General features: G+C 44.4%; 1 protein-coding gene and 1 pseudogene across 3 annotated transcripts in view; one reads left to right on the top strand and one right to left on the bottom strand.

The window, feature by feature from the left end:
* Positions 1–7,899: 7,899 nt before the first annotated feature.
* Positions 7,900–24,122, top strand: part of PIP4K2C (phosphatidylinositol-5-phosphate 4-kinase type 2 gamma) — a 35,827-nt gene continuing 19,604 nt past the window's right edge. The window contains exons 1-5 of one of the 3 annotated variants that reach the window (XM_066613818.1): positions 8,008–8,086; positions 14,408–14,494; positions 19,302–19,399; positions 21,097–21,193; positions 22,663–22,809. In XM_066613818.1, the coding sequence (XP_066469915.1) occupies positions 19,335–19,399; positions 21,097–21,193; positions 22,663–22,809 (309 nt within the window). In that variant the 5' untranslated portion in view covers positions 8,008–8,086; positions 14,408–14,494; positions 19,302–19,334. Of the gene's footprint in view, positions 8,087–14,404; positions 14,495–19,301; positions 19,400–21,096; positions 21,194–22,662; positions 22,810–24,122 lie in introns of all 3 variants that reach the window. The other 2 variants (XM_066613817.1, XM_066613816.1) reach the window with 2 other exon arrangements.
* LOC136642784 (5S ribosomal RNA) lies at positions 20,306–20,425 on the bottom strand (annotated as a pseudogene).

A 24,122-nucleotide genomic window follows, 5' to 3' on the forward strand; every position in this document is an offset into this window, starting at 1 on the left:
AGCAGGGCCACATGACCTCCACTGCATCTAACGCAGCTTTGGAGCAGGCTGGAGGTCCCCTTGGGGTAAGGGGATATTTTTCTTTTTCCATCATGCCCTATGGGGCTATGGATCAGACCAGCTATTTACCGCCAGCTATTTATGCTGGGAGACCTGGAGTGGTGGAGAAGGCCCTGCTGCTTCCACCCCCCTGGGCCTGATCTGCTCCTTTTCCACCTTCCCTCATTCAGAAACACACCTTCCCTATGCCCCTACACTGCCCAGCGCAAACCTTACCTCTGCCTGCAGCCATTGGGCTGGATAAGCATTGACGGGGTGGTGCAGGCTTTCCCACTGGTACTGCTTACTCTCCAGGTGCCATGATGCGCCTTACAGCATATGTGCGACACTCTCCACCAGCGCAGGAACCGCTGTACCAATGGATCTTCTAGTTTGGATTGGGCTCTCAGCTACATACTCAATAGGCAGAAGGATAAGAATCATTACTGCAGCTATTACGATTTTTAAGACAATGTATAGTTAATCTGGCAGTGACAGAGGCTAAAAACACTCCCCTATTGGTTAGCTTAATTATGACATCTAGCATAGTTATGACATCACTGTTCTGTTTCTCCAGCAACATCAATCTACAGCCGTTGCCCTGGGTTTTCACTCCTGCCTTTATTGTTAATTTAGCTGTTGTCAGCTGATACCCCCCCAATTCTTATCAGGCCTTTAAAGTGAAGAAGATGTAGGTTTTTAGATGGGTGGAAGATGGAGGCTTTGTTCCTTTGGCTTCTGTTCCAAAGCTGGACTCTCCAGCCTTTCTGAATCAATCTGTAATTTTGCTCACCAGAAAACCTTGCTCTGGCAGGCAGGCTATTTATGAGAAAATTGGAGTCTTTATTTGGATTGCAGATTGTGGGGTCAGCTTGTTGAACTCTTTTTCCATCTCCAGGGACCCTAAGAATGGACGGGGGAGTGAAATGGACTTGTGGAAAATGGAAGATAAGGGAGAGCACTAGAGGGTGGGGTAGGATAGCTGAATTTGAGTCAAAATTGAGGCCATGGAAGGTGTGTGTGGTTAGGGTGTTCACAGTTTTCCTTGTTGCAAAGGGAATCCCCTGGGTTGAGAGACAAAAGATATGGGGGGCAGGAGTTGTCTCACCTGTGGGAAGAGTTAGGTGGGGGGGGGGGTGGACTGAAGCTTTTTTTACTTACTAGCTCAATCCTGAAGTGGCAGTTCTCATCACTGGGCATTTGAGCTGGAGCCCAGAAGAGGTACCAGTCAGACTAGATGGTTTGATCCAGTAATACAAGTGCTACCAAATGTTGGAGAATGGAGAGTCTAAATGGAGAAACTTTAAAAGACTGCAAAAGACCAAGATGCTGCTGCATCCCTGCAGTCTGTCTAGTCAGGAGCCTGATTTTGTACAACCATTTCTACTTGCTCTTCCCCTCTTTCTTCTTTTCTCTTCTCTTAGTTTCTAATCAGGATGGAAGCCTCAACTCTGCATGCCGCAGCCTGGCTTTCCATGGCCTCTGCTACAAATGGGCCCTGTTTGTGTGTCCTGCTCTCTCCGTGTCCTGTATATTTATCCAGCTGCTGCTTCTCTCTCACTGTTTCTGTCCTACTCACTTAACTAGACAATGATATACTCACTTATTTCCTTGGACTCCTGCTCCTTGGTGCCCCCCCTTCTCACCTGCCTCAGTTGCCTTAAGCAGATGCTACAGGGACTGGTTGCCACTGGACCCAGATGTAGAAGATTCCTACTGTAGGAATGGGTTTCTGCCTAAGAGAAGGGGTATAAGGCATTATACCCCTTATTAATATCTCCTTTTTTATGTCATATTGACCCTAGCCTGGCAATGAAGAACCCAGCAAAAATCCTATTATTATTATTATTACTATTATTATTATTAATAATAATAATATTTATATATTGCTTTTCAACAACAAAAAGTTCACATAGCAGTTTACATGACTAAATAAATGGTTCCCCATTCCAAGTGAGCATCTCACAGAAAAGATGCAGAAGAAACACCCAGCAATAGTCACTGGAAAAGATTCTGTGCTGAAGAATAGGGTCAGGAACTCTTCCCCTGTTAAATATCAGAGGACTGCCACTTTAAGAAGTGCTCTTTAGCAGGAGAGTTTTCGCCTTTTTACTATATTTTTCTGTCCCCTGTGGGAGTTAAGCACCTCCATATTATTAGCAAGGTGGTGGGGTAGAATAATTATTCATACCCAGAGTCATAGCTAATTGACTCGGGGGGGGGGGGAAGCCTGGACTTCTTATCTGTACAGAACGTTCCTTAAAGGGCATAGAACATGGGCAACCGACTTCACTTTTTGGAGCCCACCATGGTGCCTGAATCTCAAACCTTCTTTAGACTTAACCCCATCTTTCTCTGGGCATACCTATAGACTAGGGTCATTGTGACACTTCATGAATGCCAATTGTTTTCAGCAGAAAGGAGCTACTTACTCCCTGCTTTCAAAGCTTCGCTAGTCATCTCCTTTGGTTGGCATAATAGGTTATGGATGCTGCTACCCTCAGTTAAGCTGACCCTTTGGTAATCACCAGGATTGTTGGATGCTTCATCAGTGGAAGCAAAGTGGGGAGTGCATAACAATAAGGAATGAAGGAGATGAACAGCTCTGGTTTGAGCTAGTATTTGGGCACTGGGAACACAGGAACTCCATGTTAATCTATATAAGGAGAAAGAAGGGTGGGGTGGGATGCAATTTGCTGAGTCCTAAAGGGTTTGGTTGTCAGTTCTCTAACACATCCTGCACATCTAGAAGGGTGGGCTAGAGTCTATTGATTCTGGAAAATGAGGCTGCTATCAACACAACACATTTTAGGTTGTTCCTTTTTTTGTGTCTCTTGATAGCTGGGTCAGTGGCCTTTAGTCTGTGTTTTCATGTATATCCCTAAGGGGAACAGTGAGTCCACTGCACATCTTCAATTAATGTCACCACTTCTGAGTCACAGAGAACAGACAGGTTTGTGGGAGAAGGGGGAATGGCAGCTCTTATGGAGGGCTGTGGGTCTGCCTGCTGTCCAGCTCTTCCGAAGCAGCAGCAGCCCTGTTTGGCTTTCTTTGGAGTTGCTGAGACCCCATCGCTTTATTTCTGTCTGCTCAGGTAACACCAAATGTTGCATGTCAAGAATATCTAGAAGTTTATTTAAAAAAATAAATGAACAAATATGTTAAAAAATAACAGCGTTGTGCTCTGTGTGTTATTTTGTGCCAACTCAAAGGATACAGTAGAACTGGAAAAGCTGTGGAAGAATGCACGTTCTTGTGAGAGACTAACAATGCCGTCAGAGGCATGTCTCCTCAGAAGTAAATCCCACTGAGTTCATTAGGATTTACTCCAAGGTTAGTCTGTATATCTACTATGCACACTTACCTGAGAGTAAGTCCCATTGAACTCAATGAGCCTTACTTTGGAGCCATCATACATGGGATTGTGCTGCACAGGTATGGCTTTAGGTGGTTCTGTGGCTGCTTCCTTGGCATCAAAAGACAGTAAGTGTAGGATGAGTTAAATCCTACCTTTTATTGAACCATCTTAGGATGCTGCAGAAATATTCAGAGTTCCACAGCATTCTTCATCATGCATGATAAAAAGGACCAAGATTTCAGCTGCTCAGGGAATGAGGAACATGGTGCTGACTTACAAGGGCTTGAAAAATCTTATCAACAACCTGGGACTATTCACAGTGTTTGAAAAATGTGCATCATTGGTAGGGGGCAATTTGCATATGTAGGTTACAAATAGCTGATAAGGGATACCTTATAGAACATGCCATACTTGCAAATAAAGGGCTACAGAGAATTCTACTACCTGCACTTGGATTTAAAGCAGGGATGACCTGCTTTGGCGGCCCATGTGGTGGCCCATGTGGGACCAATTTGTCTTGCAAAGCAATTTTATATAGCTCATTATCCTTTCTGGCTTAAGCACAGTTTTGTTCACAGTTTCATGCACAAGGAAAAGGAAGTAGTTTTCAAATGTTGTGCAAAATACAGATGACCCCATGTTGAAGTTACATCTCCTCCGGCATTGTATATGGGTTGTATCCAAAGAAAGTTGGTGTCAAAAAGCACCATTGCTTCTTGAGATAAGTTCATCATGACTAACTCAAGTCTCATTAATTTAAATGGGACCTAGACACAACAAACTTTTTTTGGATACAAACCAATATCCCATCTATGATCAATTCTTACCAATAGGCAATGCCAACTATATGCAAATCAGGGTGTGCAACAGGATATCCTTCCTTTCACTGCCCATGGACTACTGTCCTATTTGGTTATATTTATTACCCTGTTCTCAAAGGGTTTTAGGTGATAGCCCTTTTCAAGGCAGCATTATTAAAAATATTTACCTCTTTTCAACAAAAATAGGTCCTTTCAAAGTTTTGCAAGACTCTGGCCAACATCTGGAACTCGGACTACATCTGCATTATTTGTCTCCTGGATTACACATCAAATTTCTGGTGTATTCAGCACTTCATCCTTAGTAATAAGGCACCCATTTTTAGATTTTGTTTCAGGAACATTAACATCTCGTTAAGGAAAGTACCAATTTCCCCATAATATTCCCTGTGACACCTGAACGTACATCACAAAGAAGGTTGTCCTCTTTAAGCTTCCCCCTTGAATCAGCAAGTTGGCATTCCTACCTGTGAATAAAAAAGTGTTATGGTAGTGGTTAAACATAAAAGCCAAAAAATCCAGGATTCAAATACTTATTAATTCACTATATTCTTAAGCAGTGGTAAAATTTGAAGTGTAGGAGTTGTTTCAATATGACCATAGGCACATTTGTACAGCATGTGCAGCCTTTCAAAACCTTTTGCATACACTTCTCACTGCTATTCGATCCCACACTGAGCATTTAAGAGTAGGAGTGAGACTTTTTAACCCTTATTTGACAGCTGTTGCAGTGGTTACTACATGGATACCTTATCAACCACATTGGGAACAGTTTTATTATTGTATAGCGCAGGCTTTTAAGATGGCAACAACGGGACTTGCTAAATAAGAAGAAAAAAAGAATGGTCCATTTTGTGCTTTTAACAGCAGCTTGAGGAGTGGAAAACAGTAGAGATAAACATTGGACCAGTTAAAGATTCTGCCTTCTATCGAAGACACAGCTGCAGTGCCCATTTGAGAAGTTGGCAACAAGTAAGAAGTGTCCAACTGCTAAGCACAGCTAATTAACCCCTTATTTGCAGGGCTTATGTGCTTTTCACAGCTACGGGGAAGCAAACATTAAATCATTATTGCTACCATTGCAGCAGTATTTCCTAGCAAAGAGAGCCTGAAGTAGAAAAGATCCTGGTTGAATCAGTGCTTGAGATGTGGCTCTTCAACGGCATAATAGGAAATGTTCGCGTTTAGAACGGGCTTTTCACTCTTTACATGGAAATTATATGTTTCGCGGCTCACAGGTACAGGTGTGCGTCACTTAACGACGGGGATGCACTCTTCTATCCCCCGTTGTTATGCAGTTAGGTCATTAAGTGAACATTCCAATCTATTGCCTTTGTTGTGTAACAGACACTCCCTGCCAGACACTAGCTGGCTGCATGGGCTACTGGAGATAGATGGCCTCTTCCTTGCATTAAGAGCCTCTGTGCTGTGTAAATAGACACTCTGCTGCAGGCTATGGGAGATGTGATTGCCTCATTATCAGCATCTTTATTGTACTTCGACCACTGTCACATATTCGGTTCATCTTAAGCGAATGGTTGTTAAGTGGCGCATACCTGTATTTTGAACAGCCCCAAGTACACGTGTCTACTCAACACTCTTATAGCATGTGAGAACACAACTGTAGTACATTTTACTGTAGTAAAATAAATCCCATTCTGAGCCTCTCCTTGATCAACACTCTTTATTAGCTAAAGGCTCATTGTGCCTACAGCCTTCTCAGGCTACAATCTTATGCGCACTTTCCTGGGAGTAAGCCCCATTGACCAAAATGAGACTGACATGGGGGTAGACATGCATAGATTGGGCTCTCAGCTGGTTGACACTTCGAATTGTGACACGCCTACCTGAAACTGTTGCAAGATTCCAAAGCAGCCCTTCACTTACTTAGCTCATCATGCACCCGCCCAGTTTGATTTCTTTCTCCACTTCCTTATAGTCATGGAAAATAAAAAGTCTGATGACAAGTTACACATCAGGGCAATTGGCACTTCTGTCCAAACTTTTTTCCCCCACTTTCAAAGCAACTATGAGCCCAAGCCTATACTCAGAAGTAAGTCTCATTATAATCAATGAGGCTTACTCCCAGGTAAGTGTGGCTAGGATTGCAGCCTATGAGCCCAATCCTATCCAATTTTCCAGTGCCAGTGGTGCTGTATCAATGGGCTATGCACTGGTTCCTGTGTTGGGGAGGTAGTCACAGAGGTCTCCTCAAGGTATAGGAACATTTGTTCCCTTACCTTGGCTGCATTGCAGCTGCACCGGTGCTGGAAAGTTGGATAGGATTGGGCCATATGAGAGTAGACGTGCTAGTCCAGTGGTTCTCAAACTTTTTAGCACCAGGACCCATTTTTTAGAATGACAATCTGTCTTGGCTCACTGGAAATTATATCATTAACCTGGAAGTGATGTCATAGCTGGAAGTGACATCATCAAGCAGAAAATTTTTAACACCCCATACAACAAAATCAAATCAATCAAGTAAATTAAAAGTTTGTGATAAGTATAAGTTTAAAAATTTATTTAAAAGAAAGAAGAATCCTCCTAACCCTCCCAAACAGTTGATCTGTTTTTAAAACATTCCCCAAACATCCCAAAGGCTGCAATCCTACTCACACTTACCCAAGAGTAAGCCCCATTGACTGTCATTGTTAAAAGCACATACAGAGCAGCCTGTTCAAAATACAGATCTGTCACATTTCCCCAAATGCAGTCACATACCATGGTGGCATCGTATTAAAAATACACATCGAAACAAATGGGGACCCACCGGAAATTGGCTCAGTTTGACAAACACTGCATTAGTCTGTTGCAGCACAAGAACCCTGAGGCACTTACACAATTTAACATGTTGACTGCAGCACAATCTTTTGCAGACCAGAACCCATGGGATTGAGTCTTGAGTCTCATGGGCTTGAATCCATGAAATCTTTTGCCTCGATAAGTGTGTCCGACTTTTAAGTTGCACAGGACTGTTGCTTTTCCTAGGCAAAGCAGATGAGCATTTTCCAACCCACGCAGGGATGCAGAAAGCTCTTAAAGAAGAAGATATTCACTCCAATTGAGTGGTGGGAGAGTTAGGACAGACAAAAGAAAGTATTTCTTTACCTAGCGTGTAGTTAGTCTGTGGAACTCCTTGCCACAGGATGTGGTGATGACAACTGGCCTGGATGCCTTTAAAAGGGAACCGGACAAGTTTCTGGAGGAAAAGTCCATCATGGGTTACAAGCCATGATGGGTCTGTGCAACTTCCGAAGTAGGCTGTCTCTGAATGCCAGTTGCAAGGGAGCGCACCTGTGGATGCAGGTCTCCTGTGTGCTCCCCAACAGCGCAAGCCTATGCATGTCTACTCAGAAGCAAGTCCCATTACAGTCAATGGGGCTTACTCCCAGGTAAGTGTGGATAGGGTTGCCGCCTCAGAGCCCAATCCTGTGCACGTCTACTCAGAAGCAAGTCCATTACAGTCAGTGGGCCTACTCCCAGGTAAGTGTGGCTAGGCCTGGGCTGCGAGGCATCTGGTGGGCCGCCGTGGGACCCAGGAGGCTGGACTAGGTGGGCCCTGGCACGGGCGCTTCCTGTGGCTCAGCAACCCCAGTGGCGAAGCACAGCCTGAGTCACTCTAGCCTGCTTCTGCCTCTACGCGAGCTCCCTCTGTGACGCGGCGCGCGCGGCGCGGCGGTGGAACCAGCTGGTGGCTGCTTCCGTTGCCGGCGGCGAGGCAGAGGCAGAGGCAGAGGAGGCGATGGCAGCCTCGGCGGGGCCGGGCTCCCGCACCAAGACCAAGAAGAAGCACTTCGTGCCGCAGCGGGTGAAGGTGCTGCGCTCGGCCGACCCGCTGCTGGGCGTGTTGAGCTGGGGGATCAACCACCAGGTGAGACACCCACCCTTCTCGCTCGTGTGAACGTGTGCACGCGTGTCAGGTCGACACGCGTCTTTCCTCTGCGGGGTCTCCAGGGAGGTCTGCCTGCCTGCCAAGCCCTTACGAAGGCGGGTTGCCCAGTCCATTCACACTGTCCTTGGTGAAAGATGGGAAGTCAGGGACCCCAAAAGAGGACCAGGCACCCGAGAGATGTAGGACACGACAAAATAGAAACATTTATTCCACCTACTGTCCACCTACACCTACTTTTGGGTCACCCTGTGTTTGTGCGTGTGTGTGTGTACGTATATGTATATGTGTGTGTATACACACACACATTGACAGTCCATCCTCATTGGCGTGCGCACACACACACACACACACACACAGGGTGACCCAAAAGTAGGTGTAGGTGGACAGTAGGTGGAATAAATGTTATCATTTACTGTCCACCTACTTTTGGGTCACCCTGTATGTATGTACACACACACACACACACACACACACACACACACACATACAGGGTGACCCAAAAGTAGGTGGACAGTAAATGATAACATTTATTCCACCTTCTGTCCACCTACTTTTGGGTCACCCTGTGTGTGTGTGTGTGTGTGTGTGTGTGTGTGTGTGTGTGTGTGTGTGTGTGTGCGTGTGCGCGCACGCACGCACGCACACACACACACACACACACACACACACACACACACACACACAATGTGGTTAATTTAAACCACACATACACACACACACACACACACAAATGTGGTTAATTTAAACCACACATATACACACACACACACACACACACACACACATAAATGTGGTTAATTTAAACCACACATATACATACACATACAGAAGTATATATACTTTTGTATGTATATGTATACATATATTTCTGAAGTTGAAGTTGTGTGTAAGGGCGCAATCCTAACCAGATCTACTCAGAAGTAAGTCCTATTGTGTTCAATATAACTTACTCCCAGGAAAGTGAGGTTGGGATTGCAGCCTAAACAGGGTTAATTTAAGCCACACTCACGCATACACATGTATAAGCATGTGTGGGTGTATAAAATGTGGTTAATTTAAACACTATGTGCCTTAATATCAAATTTAAAACTATGTTATGCATAATTTATTGCGACGCCGCTGGAACCAACCGTGTTGGCCTCTGCCTTTCCATTGGACCATTTCAGCGACGTGGAGAGGGAGGATTTGCTGCATGGGAAACAGTCTATCCTCCATATCTACTTTACCCAGGCTCCGCGCACTGGAGAGGACACTCTGTTCCAGAACACTATTCAGAGCGCGATACCATAGTCTTCCGAGACTAAAGGATGCCAACAAGATTGCATATAACTTATTGATTCCAAGAAGGCTATGCGCTGCCTGCAGGGGGCCTGCTCACAGGGAAAAGGAGGACATTGAAATTCTTTTCCAGAACCTGAGGCTGAAAAAGAGGACATGTCCTGGAAAAAGAGGACATCTGGTTACCCTGATCAAGATAAAGTACCACTTCTTCTCACCCCCCACCCCAATCCCCATCGCCCATCTTTTCTGGTAACAGTATTTTGTTCCCTGCTCCTGGTCTAGTGGTGGTGAGGGGCTCTCCATTGTGTACCAGAATTTCTCATTAAGAATCTGAGTAACTAACTAATCCTGATGGCATGCTTTACATTTTTTCCATGGTTGAGAGGAAGTCGTATTTTTTTTTTGTCTTTGTTGTAACCTTTCTAGTACCATGTAATGCAGTGGTTTTCAACCTCTTTCGTCTCGTGGCACACTGAAATTGTCGATCAGGTTTTTGACAATTGTCAAGGCATTCCATACTGCCAGTGGGGGGGGGGCTCACACCCCCCATTGGTCCTACTAATAAATGACCTTCCCCCAAATTCCTGTGGCATGCCACTCACGGCACACCAATGTGCCACAGTACATTGGTTGAAAATGGCTGATGTAAGGTCTCGAATGCCTCATACCCTTTCCCCCTTGCCTTATGTGATGCCCATGAATGAGCTTCAATATGGGCAAGGAGAAACAGGCCATTTTGGCCTCACATGGAAACATCTCTTTAGTTGGAAGCATATGACACATTGGAGGTTAGGTTTAGAGGTGCTAGCTGCAGTAGTACTGGTGCCTTTTCTGTATTGATTTATTGCATGGTGAGATCTCCTTCTTGCCTGGAACAAGTCTGGTGGGATTCTGAACTGAAAGGATTAGCCCCAGGCATACCAAATAATCATATGAAAAGGATGAAGTGTTCAAAAGAGGTCAGTCTGCCTTATTTCCTCCTCCACCTGACTTTCTGTAGATTATCTGGCTGATTCATCCCCATGAATCTGACATCATCAACTACTCTCCCATCTGACTTCATCACCTTGGAATTCTAAGTTGAGAGAGCCTCACCAGTTGGCAAAAATGGAGAGTAATAAATGACTTCTCTTCCAAAGCTCCCCTTGCTTTCCATGCCTGTCCTTTTCCGTAGCAGCTCATGATCTGGATCTGAGGATTGCCAGTCCATAGCACTCATTTTCAACCTCCTGCCAAACCATGCTCTCTTTTTCCATTGAGTGGCGTGGGGTGATTATCAAAGGGATACAGATCCTGAAACAATGCCAGATGTATAGTCATCATCCGTTGCCATATGTCTCCTCCAGTATCTGTGTGGTTTTAGGTTGCCATTGTTCAGTATCTGTACCAAATGGTTGCCTGTACAATTTTTCAGAATATTCCTCTCTACCCTTCTGCTACTGGGGACCAGCCATCTATTCATTTTTTAGATTTTTACTGTGCCCTTCCATCCTTGTTGGGCCAACAAGGTGGCTTGCAGTCAATATTAAAACATAAAAATAGTACAAACAAACTAAAATCAGCATATAAAAATAAAAAACAATTTTAAAAACACTTTAAAAATCATATTTTTCCTCTTTACAGGGCAGCTGGTGTTTGTAGCCTTTAAATGTTGACCTCATACCCTCTCTTATGGGAGTGGGAGGCAAAGGCAAAAGAGAACTTGATCACCAGGTACTGAAGGTTACACAGTAAATAAACAGATGTCTTTGGATATCCTTTTGCCATCTTCCAGTCTCTCCTGGTATCTTATTTATGTTTGCTATTAGAAGATTATTTACCTTGAACTCCTATCCAACCTCCCCTCTATAACAGGATCTAGTGCTGGGTGTTATTGTCCAGTTACTATTTCTGTTTCAGCCAAAGAAATATCTGCCTCTGTTATGACATCCCCTGGGGGCTGGGGATAAGAATAGGCCCTCAGTTTGGCTGTACTTGTTGTAAGAGGCAACTAAACAGCCACCTGGTAGATGGGACTCTTTGGCCTGGGAAGGCAGCTCATCTGAGAGAAGGAAAACTCTGATCCCAAACCTCCACTGCCTTGTGGCTACATCCAGTTATGGAAAAGGCTTCAGGAGTCAACCTCGAGGCAAAATCCGGAGCTGGAGTCCCTAAGGCAGTTCATGGCTGAATACAGTGATGTTCTGGAAACTCCTGCGACGCCGCTGGAACCAACCATATTGGCTTCTGCCTTTCCATTGGATCATTTCAGCGACATGGAGAGGGGGGATTTGCTGCATGGGTAACAGTCTATCCTCCATATCTACTTTACCCAGGCTTCGTGCACTGGAGAGGACACTCTGTTCCAGAACCACTATTCAGAGCACAAAACCATAGTCTTCTGAGACTGAAGGATGCCAACAAGCAAGTATGACTTATTTTAGACTGAGGACTAATCAACTGCCCCATGTTGACATATTTATAAACTTTTTGGGTTCCTGTGCTGCTCATCTTGGTATCCCATGGTAGTACTTGTCTCTGTAAGCCATTGCATCTCACAAGGGCTTTGTGGTTGCCTGATGCTGGTTTGGGGAGCCAGTTGCTCCAGTCTTTCTGATGCCATTGTTTATCAGGGACTGGCATGGAACAGATCCTTTCAGTCATGATTGATACTTCTGCCCAAGAACCGAGAGAGTAACTGTTGTGAGTGTTTGGGGATCAACCCCTAGAAATCACTAGTGTCCTCTTTCTGATCATCCTTTTGGGAAGAATGTGCCAGAACACGTGGCTCTGACTGACTCATAATTGATGAGCTGGACTCTTGCTTGTGCAGCCAAAACTCCTGACACAGATTATTTTTAGAAGGTAGCTGGAATGGTAAGGTTGTTTTCATGATTTTCTCTTCATTTGTACTACTTTGGTCCAAATCCTAAGCCACTTTCCAGCACTGGCACAGCTGTGCCAATGGGACATGTGTTGCATCCTGCAGTTGGGGGATATTTATGGAGGCCTCCTCTAGCATGTATGCACTACTGAAACAGAGACGCCTGCGTTGGCTCGGTCATGTCGTGAGAATGGATGATGGCCGGATCCCAAAGGATCTCCTCTATGGAGAACTCGTGCAAGGAAAGCGCCCTACAGGTAGACCACAGCTGCGATACAAGGACATCTGCAAGAGGGATCTGAAGGCCTTAGGAGTGGACCTCAACAAGTGGGAAACCTTGGCCTCTGAGCAGCCCGCTTGGAGGCAGGCTGTGCAACATGGCCTTTCCCAGTTTGAAGAGACACTTGGCCAACAGTCTGAGGCAAAGAGGCAAAGAAAGAAGGCCCATAGCCAGGGAGACAGACCAGGGACAGACTGCACTTGCTCCCAGTGTGGAAGGGATTGTCACTCCCGAATCGGCCTTTTCAGCCACACTAGACGCTGTTCCAGAACCACCTTTCAGAGTGCGATACCATAGTCTTTCGAGACTGAAGGTTGCCAACTAACTAACCTCCTCAAAGTAAGGGGATATTTGTTCCCTTACCTCAGAACTGCATTGCCATTATGTTGGTGCTGGAAAGTAGGTTAGGATTACACCCTTAGTCACTTTAACATGGTTGTCAATGCTGTGCCAATATATAGTGTTTGGGGCAGTCTTCCTAGAGGACCTCGCAGACTATGACTTTGAATTTTAGTCTCTAAAGTGAATTATGTCCATTTTCCTTATGGAGGGGGTTCACCAACAGAAATCTGTCTCTGTTTTGGTCTTGTTCAAAGACATCTTCCAGCTGGTCTTGTGTAGCATGTTACCCCATCCTTTGTTGCAGGTAACTTCCTATTCAGAAGTTACCTATAGTAACTAAAACATCCTGTGCATAATGTTTCCATGAGTTGCAATTAGGTCCTTATTTCTCTGAAGTTTGGGGCTGGCATAAGATGCTTTAAGTATTTGGGTGTAGTATGGTCCAAATTACTGTTCCTTTAAGTAGTAGGGAATAAGTTTCCTCCATTACCTGAACATGAGGGATTTGTGCTAAGAGCTCTTAGTAGAGTAGTCTATTTGTATCTACAGGAGATATGTTCCTGGACTCTCTGAAGATGCTGACGTCCACATTTTTCAGTTTTTTTCAGTTTTTTAAAGTATTCCTTACCTTAGCGCTACAAACCGTGCCAGATGCAGGGCAGTCTCTTCCGCTTCCAGAAGTTACTTTTGGGTCGTGCCATGGTCTGTGACCCCCTTCCTTGGCCCTTGCATGCCTCAGAATCATGGAAGTTTTTCCCAAACACTTCCATGATGCATTCTAGAACGAACCAGGTCCAAGGGAGGGAGTCGTGGGCCTCAGTGCGATCCAGAAGTGACTTCCAGGAGAGCCAGAGACTGCCCTGCAGCCAGCATGGTTTGTGGCACTGAGATAAGGAATGCTTTTAAAAAAATGTTTTAGGAGAGACGAAAAAACAAATGTTTTTCTAAACATCTGACATGACCTGAGAGTGGCTTATGGGAGCACCACCGATGATCAAATTTTTGGATGCAGATGAAGAGGGACCACTGTATAGATTATTGAAGTTCCTGACTTTTGATTCCTCAATAGGAATGCATGTTTAGTGGGATGCCAGAGTAAATGAGGCCATTGTACTTTGTGTGTGTCCTCATCTTGACTAGCTCAGATGCTTGCTGAAGAATCTTTCCCATTACTCTAGTCAGAAGGATAGGGTAGCATTACTTGGCCTTTGCAAAGGTGTTAAGAATTCAGTGCTCTGGTAAATAGTTTAAGCATCTGAACTGAAGTTGCAGTTCCATGTAATGCATCTTGAATTGCCTCCTAGGATGAGTCTGGCCTCATTTAAACTCTGAAAGGAGGCCATTTTCCAGGTCTTGGGTGGAAAGAAAATCAACAAGCACTGGAGACTTTCATGGTGATGGGTGGTCTATAAATGCACATAAATAAGGTGTGTGTGATATGTGTGTCTCTTTGCTTGATGTGTGTGTGTACTGGTCTTCAACAGACAGACTGCATTCTGTTGTTTGACTGATCCTTTCCCTCTAATTCCAGCAGTTTTACGACCCCAAAGTATGGGGAGCGTATGAGCTCTGTGGCACAGCACCAGAATAATTCAGACTCCGGAATGAAGGAGGCGTCGGGGTACGTGGGCCTAGTAGCATGCCCTTCTGCGTTGCAAACTGGCTTAATTGCTGCAAAGTCAATTGCTTCCTTCCGTTTTGCCCTTCAGCACTTCCAGAGTGTGATTGCTAAGTTGATGTTTGTGCCTAAAAATAACACGCTCTGTGGCTCCTTTTTCTCTAAGAAATAGGATAAAATAGAATTGGTGAAGCTAAAACTGCTGTGTGTGTCTTGGATTCCTTCATTCTCTTGTGCTATGTCCTAGTTAGGTGTGTTCAGATCATTACATCTGACTTTAACTGATTAACATTAGGTGTGCAGTCTTTCCCTGTATGGTTACTAATGCTGGTTGTAGCTGTTTTTGTTTAGAACGGGGCTTTCTAAACTGAGTGTTGCCTCATCAGCCAGCTCTGTAGCTCATGAGCTCAGCTAGCCTCTGCTCTCTGCTGTGAAGGACACCAAATGACCTCAGTGATGATTTATGTATATAGCATTTTAAAATACGCCTAGCAGTGTTCTCTCCTTATCTCTCTTTTCCTCTTAACAACTTTATGATGCAGGTGGTGCTTGTTTCTGTATCAGAGAACTGGAACCCATCTTATACTTGAGTCTTCTGAATTCACTTACCTTGCCAAGGCACTGCTTCTTAACCATCTCAGTAGGTGTGAAACTGTGGGGTGGGTGTTTCTGGAGGTAAGCCTGAAGTTTTAGGGAGGGAGGGAATCCGGCAATAGGCAAAACCAGAGATGCTCTCTTCACAGATCTAGCACTAGAGCCATTACTGTACTATTTTTACCATAAAAACTGCAGAGAGGCAGGGAATACTGGGAGATTCTGACTGCACCTTCTCCTGCTTTCTGTCCTGGCAGGCTTGTATGCAAGTGGCATCTAAGATGATATGTTCTGGTCCTGTTCTAGTATCTGTACTGGACTAGTGCCCTAATCCAGAGACCCTTAGGCACATAGTTGTGGGCTGTATACATGTGACCATGCCAGGGTGAATTTTAAAATGGCTTATTAAAAGTAATTACTATTTTCTAAGGTTTTAATTTTTTCTAAGTTTCAGCTATACTAAGTTTCTCTTAAAATAATCTGGCTCAAAATGAAATCTGAATTTTATTGAAGTCAGTATAATCTCTTAAAATTGAGTGTGTGGCCCTCTTATGAAAGACTGCTTTCCTTTGGAAAGAAAGGATTGTGGGGAAAATGTCTTCATCAATGATCATATAGCTCAATCAATCATTAATTTACTCATGGCTTGGTGTTGAGGAGTAGTCAAGGCCCATCAGGTTGCTACAGGTGTTGTCCCCTGAACTATCTCAGCAACTTTTAATGCCTAGGAACTGCCTAATCTCTGCAATTGGCTCAGTCAGTGCTCCCATTGTGCATATTTATGGCTCTGTGCCAATTGGCATGCACGTCGATTTAGCAAGTATCTAAATAGAAAAAAATTGTTTTCAGACAATGATTTAAATTGCCCCCCCCCGTGTTTTTAAATTGCTCCACCCTGGGCTGCGCTTGTGGATTCCATGCACTTGCTTTTTAGAAATGTAGCTGCCAGAGTGGGTTTGAGGATTTAGTAAGTTTTGAATTCAGACCCTCTTTCTAAATGTTTGAGAAATACAGCACCAGCTGCTTAAAAAAAAAAATAATAATAATAATAAATGAGAATGTTGGTGCCATGCAGCACAATCCTGAGCTGCACTTGGGCCGGCACATTTGTGCCTCCTTGTGAGTTTTCTAGGCCGGCGCACAGAGGCTGGAATAAGCCTCTGTGCTGATGGAGGCTCTGAGTGTTGCATTGGTCGAGCTTGGCTGACGCAAGACTCTGAGATGGGCAGGAGGGAGGCATTCTGGGGAGGGTGGGGTGCGGGAGGCAGGGCTGCGATCCGGTAGTTATGCCGAATCTCAACCCCTGTTCCCGGGAAGTTTGGAGCGGCTTCAACTCGCTCTGCTCTCCTCGGACTTGTGGTGCAAGTCTGAGAAGATCTGAGGTGGCGCAAATCTGAGGATACCCATAGGTGCAAGGGTTGCTTACCCGGAGGTAAGGGGGAAAGTTTCCACTTACCACTGGCTGAGCTGCTTTGGGCACCTATCCTGTGCTGGATACAGCTTTAGCCTCATGGCTTGCCTGTTCCAGCGCAGGATAGGATTACGCCCCTCCTCTTCTTCAGCAGATTGTTATGGAGGTGAAGGAGGGAAACACTTTATATGCCAAGATGAATAAGGTTTTATTGCTTGTAGGCGGTGTATTGTTTGTGACACCTCCACAGCAAGGCTTTGGCTGACCTTAGATTTGAACAAGTCTCCTGGGTCCCAGACATTTAGCCTAGCAGACCATTTGTAGCTCCAAGCTTACATAAGGAAAATGAATCACTGAATAGCTCTGTGTGTGCGCAGGGTTTTCTGTTGCTCATGGAATAGAGCATTCTCTTGTGGGATAAGGTAGGCTGAAAAATGGTGACTTCTGCAAGGTCCCTCTGGGAGCTTTATGACAAAATAGGGACTAACCCCCAGTCCCAAACAGTGTGCTACAGCACACAAGCTCTGGTTGAGCCTGCCTCACTCGCACATTTCCACCTCTGGTCCTAGAAGAATGATCTTGTCTCTATTTTGCCAAAGGATGAGATAGAAAAGGTTACCCCCCCCCCCCGACGCACAAGCAAGTAGGAGTAAATTTATTCATGTTTGTTGTTTGGAAGATAACTGCATCTACCCCTAATAACCTGAAAGTGTGAAGGTGCAGTTGTGTAGTTAGTTACTACAAATCATGAATTTGTGGCAGGCTTGCCTCCCACTGTTGGGTGGGAAGCGCTTGCTTAGAATAAAAAAAATGGATATTTGAATCTATCTTAGTGCTAGCTGGAAATGCAACCTGTATCTGTATTGTTGATTGTTGTATGTACGTTGGCGTTTCTGGGCTTTATAAAAATAATAATAACTTTATTTATACCCCGCCCTTCTCCCCAAAGGGACCCAGGGTGGCTTATTTGATAAGTCAGGCTATCATAAGGGCTGCCTGGCTTCTGAACTCTGAAGTATCAGCTGTACAGGCTGTCAACCACACCCCTGTGCAAATATTGTACCTGGCCAGGCACAGCATACTTGGCTTTGCAGATTTTCATCCCCAGGAGAGTTGTCACATTCCTGTGGGTGCAATCCGTAATATTGCCCTTTCCAAGAAATCTGTACAAACTGCTATACCCAATTTGTGGTTGACAAGGACTGGACTGGCCTCAGTTTTTTTTCTCAGGCAGACACATAACAGTTCTGCAGCTGAAACTGGGCAGGTCTAGTCCTGTAAACTCTCTGGACGGGAGACTGCATGAGAATCTTACATGAACTTCTCTGGAAGGCAAGTGGGACATAAGAACATAAGAACAGCCCCACTGGATCAGGTCATAGGCCCATCTAGTCCAGCTTTCTGTATCTCATAGCAGCCCACCAAATGCCCCAGGGAGCACACCAGATAACAAGAGACCTCATCCTGGTGCCCTCCCTTGCATCTGGCATTCTGACATAGCCCATTTCTAAAATCAGGAGGTTGCACATACACATCATGGCTTGTAACCCGTAATGGATTTTTCCTCCGGAAACTTGTCCAATCCCCTTTTAAAGGCGTCCAGGCCAGATGCCATCACCACATCCTGTGGCAAGGAGTTCCACAGACCAACCACATGCTGAGTAAAGAAATATTTTCTTTTGTCTGTTCTAACTCTCCCAACACTCAATTTTAGTGGGTAAAATTAGTAATAAGTAATTAGGCACTAGTAATAATGTACTGATTATTCTTTAACATCCGAAACTAGTTAATCTGGAATGTCCACCTCCTTGGTTTTTAACATTCCAGTCATGAATATGAGCTACAATCCTTGCTTTACTCATAAGCAGGCCTGCATGCATGCTGCAACTCTGTGGGAGTTAGGAAAGCCCGCCCTGTGTCATTTGTGTGGAATTTGCTGTCTTGAGGATCTAAGTTTTATGTTTAAGAAAAAGTTAAGTTTCTAGTCCTTATGACTAAGAGGATATATTTGAAAGTCTATGGTCAATGTCTGTTGAAATCTCAGAAGCCAGAGGGCAACTGAACATGTTTTCCAGTGGTTGGGAGAGTTGCTTTGGTTGGTGCCTTCCATAGCTCCTGCACTTCCAGGTTTGAGGAACCAGGTGTGAGGAGCACGGGAAGGAGGTGGCTGTTCTGCTTCTCAATGAGTGAGTGAAAAGTGGATCAGTGCAGCTTGTGCTTGCAGCGGGCTGGAGGGAGGCAACAGCAGATGAGGGTGAAGGGCACTCTGAATCTGCCCTCCCCTTACGAGCCACTTATGCTGCAGGCCTCCTTGTGCTTGGGCTGCCTCTGATTCTGCCCTTAATCTTCCTCCAAGATTAGCTACTTATAAAGCTAATGGCCTTTTCTGGAAGTTCTCTTCCACATGCCTCTAGTTTAGTCTTTCAAAGGCTAGTCCAATCTGAAGAGCTTTATCACGTTGTGTTTGTTTTGGGGATGAGTCAGAGCTGCTGCAGAATTTTGCAACAGATTCTGGGCATCCACCAGGGGATACCTTTGAGTCCCTCTCCCTTTCTCTACACAGTGATTCTTCTAATCTCATCAGCATCTCATGCTGGAAACAGCCTGACATTAGACTGTGTGCCTCCTTCTCTCCGACTGGAGTTCTGAACTGACTCCGTAAGAAAGGTGTCTTTCTTGGGTCTTTCCCCAGATAGCAGCTGTGGAAGTCACAATGATGGAGCTGACTGCTGGTGTCGCACTGAACTGATGTGTTGCTGCCTCATACAAGATTCAACTGCTTTTACCTTCTGTCTTTCCATGTAGATAAATGAACTGAGTCAAGTTCCCCTGCCAGTCATGCTGCTTCCTGATGACTTCAAAGCCAATTCCAAAATCAAGGTGAACAACCATCTCTTCAACAGGTGAGAAACTTCGAAGGATGTTAGACCTGTAGGTTTTTTAGTCTGTGGTTCTCAGACTTTTTAGAGGCCCTGGAGGCTGCTGCCTGGTTTATGAATGCTATGGCTATGGTAACTGGGCAGCAGATCTCCCCCTCCCCAAGTAGTAGCTTGCTTAACTCTTGAATAACGTAGCCTAATCTGCCCTGTCAGTTTTGCGAACCACCAGAAATAGGGTCATGAGGGTCCCAGACCCACAGTTTGAGAACTGCTGGTCTGTTCTTGCTCTGGTTGGCAGTTCTCCTTGCAACAAGCAGAAGTCTTTAACTTTGGCTGCTTGAGATCCTTTAACTGGGATTTAGATCTGGTGTATTGTTAGTAATGCAAAACTCCATTCCAGGAATGTGCCCCCCCCCCCCCAGTTTATATGATGTCAAGGGCATGGCCTATAGTTGGGGAAAAATCTCATATATAGCCCTCCTCCCTCTTTTTCTGTACCATTTCAGGAAGGTCAGAGGTCACATGATTTGAATCCTCCATGTAAAAGCTGCTAATACATAAAACTACAAGAGAAGGCACTTTTCTCTCTCCTTGGCCTGATTTCTTAATGGTTAGTACTAAAGGAAGATTATTTGTCCATCTGGCAATGTAACCATTCTTACAAAGATGGAGGATTACTCCATGTGGTAGAGGAGGCTAATGATGAATGGATTATGGGGCATGGGCCACAGATTACTCTGATAAGACTCGGATAGACTTGGCAAAGGCTTGCTTATTTATCCAAAAGACAGTCCTTTTGAGATAAGGAAACAGAAGGGGCTTTGTGTGTGTAAGAACAGACTATAATTTGGGGCTTTTGGTGGTGAGTTTGTTCCAGTTGCAGCAGGAGAATATGGTTTGCAACCTTCAGTCTCGAAAGACTATGGTATAAACCTACAGCACCGGTATTCCCAGGCGGTCTCCCATCCAAGTACTAACCAGGTCTGACCCTGCTTAGCTTCTGAGATCAGATGAGATCAGGCATGTGCAGGGTAACAGAAAACTTCAGAATATAAGGCCTGGTCTTTTGTATCAGGAGTCTGTCATATAATGGAATAGAGTTTAGAGTGCAAGGTGAGGAAATCACATGTTTGAGTGCTTCCCTAGGTAAAACAAACTCCTCTACAAGTAGAAACCTGCATAGCAGGAAATGGGCTGTGATAGAATCTAGATTTTTGTTATAGATATGTATGCAGAATTATGATTCTCTACCCCAGCAGCCTGAAGTGGTACAGTCCACTCTTCTGCCTCATTCTCTTGCATGGCCAGGCTTGGTATAGTGCAGTGGTTCTCACACATTTAGCAGCGGGACCCACTTTTTAGAATGATAATCTGTCAGGACCCACCGGAAGTGAAGTCATGACCAGAAGTGACATCATCAAACAGGAACATTTTTGACTATCTTAGGCTGCAATCCTATCCACACTTACCCAGGGGTAAGTCCCATTTACTGTCATTGTTAAAAGAATAAACGTAGTGGCTTGTTAAAAATACAGGCTGTAACATTTCCCCAAATTCAGTCACATATCATAGTAGCATCAAGCCTAATATATTAAAAATAAAATATTGAAATGAATGGGGACCCACCTGAAATGGGCTTGCAACCCACCTAGTGGGTCCTGACCCACAGTTTGAGAAATACTGGCTATAGTATCTAACCCTTCATCACCCTATTCCTGCAGGGAAAATCTGCCCAGCCATTTCAAATTCAAGGAGTACTGCCCACAGGTCTTCCGCAATCTCCGTGAACGCTTCAACATTGACGACCAAGATTATCAAGTGAGTAGACATAACTTTCTGTTTTCTAATACCCTTGTGTTGAAGGTTCCTGATTCCCCCACCTCCCTTGGCTGATTTTTCATCTGGTTCATCTGATTTTTCATCTCTGAGGCTTTTGCTGTGCCCTCACATCCTGCAGAGTCCTTTGAAGATAGTAGTCATGTTTGCCCTGATTGTTTAAGTACCTTCATTTCCCCAGCAGACTGGATAAACAAAGGACCTAGCTTTGAGCCAGCTCATTGGATGGTGAAACCCACCTGATTCCCAGGAGCAGGAAATTGAAGTGGGTTCAAGTGAACCCAAGTATTGCATCTTATTTGAAAAAGCAGGGCAGGCACTCTCACTCTTTTGCATTTGCCCAGATCCAGTGTCAGAAGCATTTGATGCTTCATGAGCACTATGTGGGGCTTGTCCACTCACTTTGCTTTTTTTAAGCCTATGTACCAGAATCCTGGAACAGCATGAGTAAGTATTTTTTACCCAGTAAGATTCATTGGGTTTTTTAAATTTTCCATGCGCCTTTCAGCCTCTTTGCTGACCTTTGCCTCCCCCTTTTCTTGGAAGACCACCCATATTTTGTTTTACTCTTACTATTTCTTTTTGGTTGCCCTGATATATTGTATCACCTTTTTGCTTGTTGCTTCTTTATAGTTGCTTGTTGCTTCTTGTTGCTTTAAGTTGTTAAAGAAACTTGTTGCTTCTTTATAGTTTCACCTGCCTAGTCTCAGAAGGAGTAGGTCGTCATGTCTGTCAGACCATCACATTCCACTACTGTTTGATTTTAAGGGATTTTGAGGGTGACAGAAGAACTTTAGGGCTCCATGGATTTTTCATACTGGAGCTTTGACCATAATTTCTGCAATTCAATCTCCCATTCCTACCAGCAGAGGGCTAACAGAATTCCAGCTCATAATTGTACACTACATTTTCCTTTACTTCCGCGTAAAGGGCACCGGATACTGTTTTTTTTCATGGTCACTTCCTATAATTAGTGGTTAGGACTTATTTCTCTGTCTTAACATGATTCGCACAACCCAAAAATGCCTTCATACTAAGTGCTTGCTTGTACTATAGTCTGTTTTGGTTCTGTGGACAAGATAGAAGCACCTGAGTGATTCACTCATGGGCATTCAACTAGAAAGTGCCTCGTCTGTTCAGCAACTTGTCTGTTTTAAAACTGGATGTTCCTTATTTGCTCCCAGTTGTAACCCTGTAATCCCTGAATACCTCTATTGTGCTTTTGAATGCTTTTGAGCCTATTACAAAATGTTTTCTTTTCTGGTGTAATGTTTGTTTTCTTAATATAGTGCAATTTACCGTGTAGTTGTGCAAACTGTAGAACAAGCGTGCTTTCCATTGCCATTTTTCCACCATCGTTGGAAAGAGCTAAGGACCCTTGTTTTGGCTGACAGGAGGGAGTGTGGGAAGCCTGTCAAATTCTCTTATCTGATCTCTTTGACTTTTTTCAGGTCTCACTGACACGCAGCCCGCCCACCTATGAGACTGAGGGTGGTGGACGCTGCTTCCTCCTGTCCTATGACAGGACCCTGGTAATAAAGGAGATCACCAGTGAAGATGTGGCAGATGTACACAGCCTCCTGTCCCATTACCATCAGGTAAGGTTAGTTGGCAAGCCCAGTACCTTCTGTGAAGTCACGGCCAGGTAGTATGTACTTTTAAAAATTCAAGCATTGTTCCCTGAAGAACCAAGTTCAGCAAACTGAGTACTATGTGCAAATTAAGCAAGTTTGTCTATCTTTTTATTTCTTTTGCTGCTAGCCCTAAGCAGGGCAGAAAAGGCTGTAGAAAACATTGATGCCCTACCTCCGATCCCTGGAACTTGTGCTCATTTCTTCTCCTATGTCTGAGATCTAGGAAGGCACTGCTTGCCTGTTTTTAAACTTTAACCCTCAGGGCAAGAAGCTTGTTTTTTCAAAAGAAAAATAAAAGCTGGCATTCAGAGAATGCAGAATACTCTGCCGTTAACAGGAACAAACAACGTTATGTAAAGGCACCTCCAAGGTCTAGGCGCTGTTCACATTAAGCATAAGATGGGCTGTGGGTTTTCAAGTTCTGCACTCGAGCCACATGATCAGGCACAGACTTGATTTTTTTGAAACAAGCGAAAAACGTGGGCAGTTGTGTTGGCCCATTTGAAGACATTCCAGCAGCAACAGTAGCATAATACCTTTATCAGGGCCAGCTAAAAATCAGGAAGTAGTAAACAGGCTTTTGAGTTAATCAGAACTCTTCTTCAGGTTCAGTTTTAGGACTGAAGGGAGAGAAGAAGCTGCTGTTGGACATTAAAAGCCCAAATTCATAATAATCTAAAGATGGAATGTAGGCAATGTTGTACTGTAAAGACTTAATTAGGTTAGGCTGTGCTGCTTGCAAAAAATATCTCAAACTCCAGCAAGGAATTCTGGGGTGACAGAGAAGTAGCTGCTCTTCCAGTTCGTAAATATAAGAACCAACAGTTATTCCGGTCTAATTGGAACACATAGTAAGACCAAGAGCAGAAGTTGAGAGAAACGCTGGTCTGGTCTCCACTTCAGCAAATCTGAAGTCTAACTTTAGGTGATGCGTGAGGAATAGAGACAATGACTGAGGTGCATTACCTCCCACAAGAGGGTGTTTGAGGCCTTCTGAGTCATCTTAGTGGAGGTTCTAATCTAGAGCATTTTTAGCATGAGCTGTGCCAATTTTTTTTAAGACATTGATTTTGTGTCAAAATACAGCATGCAAAATAGACTCATGGTTCTGCTTGAGATACTGATTTAAGAAAGACAAGGTTTGGCAGCTAATGAAGATTTGGTTAATTGGGTGTGTGAGCCAGGAATAGACATTGGAGAGGCATGGGTAGCTGAGTGGGGAATTAAAATCCTTAACCCTGGCCAATGAAAAGCCTGATTGGAACCCATTCGGAGTG

The sequence above is a fragment of the Tiliqua scincoides genome, chromosome 2 (assembly GCF_035046505.1).
Source record: "Tiliqua scincoides isolate rTilSci1 chromosome 2, rTilSci1.hap2, whole genome shotgun sequence".
Classification (NCBI taxonomy): domain Eukaryota; kingdom Metazoa; phylum Chordata; class Lepidosauria; order Squamata; family Scincidae; genus Tiliqua; species Tiliqua scincoides.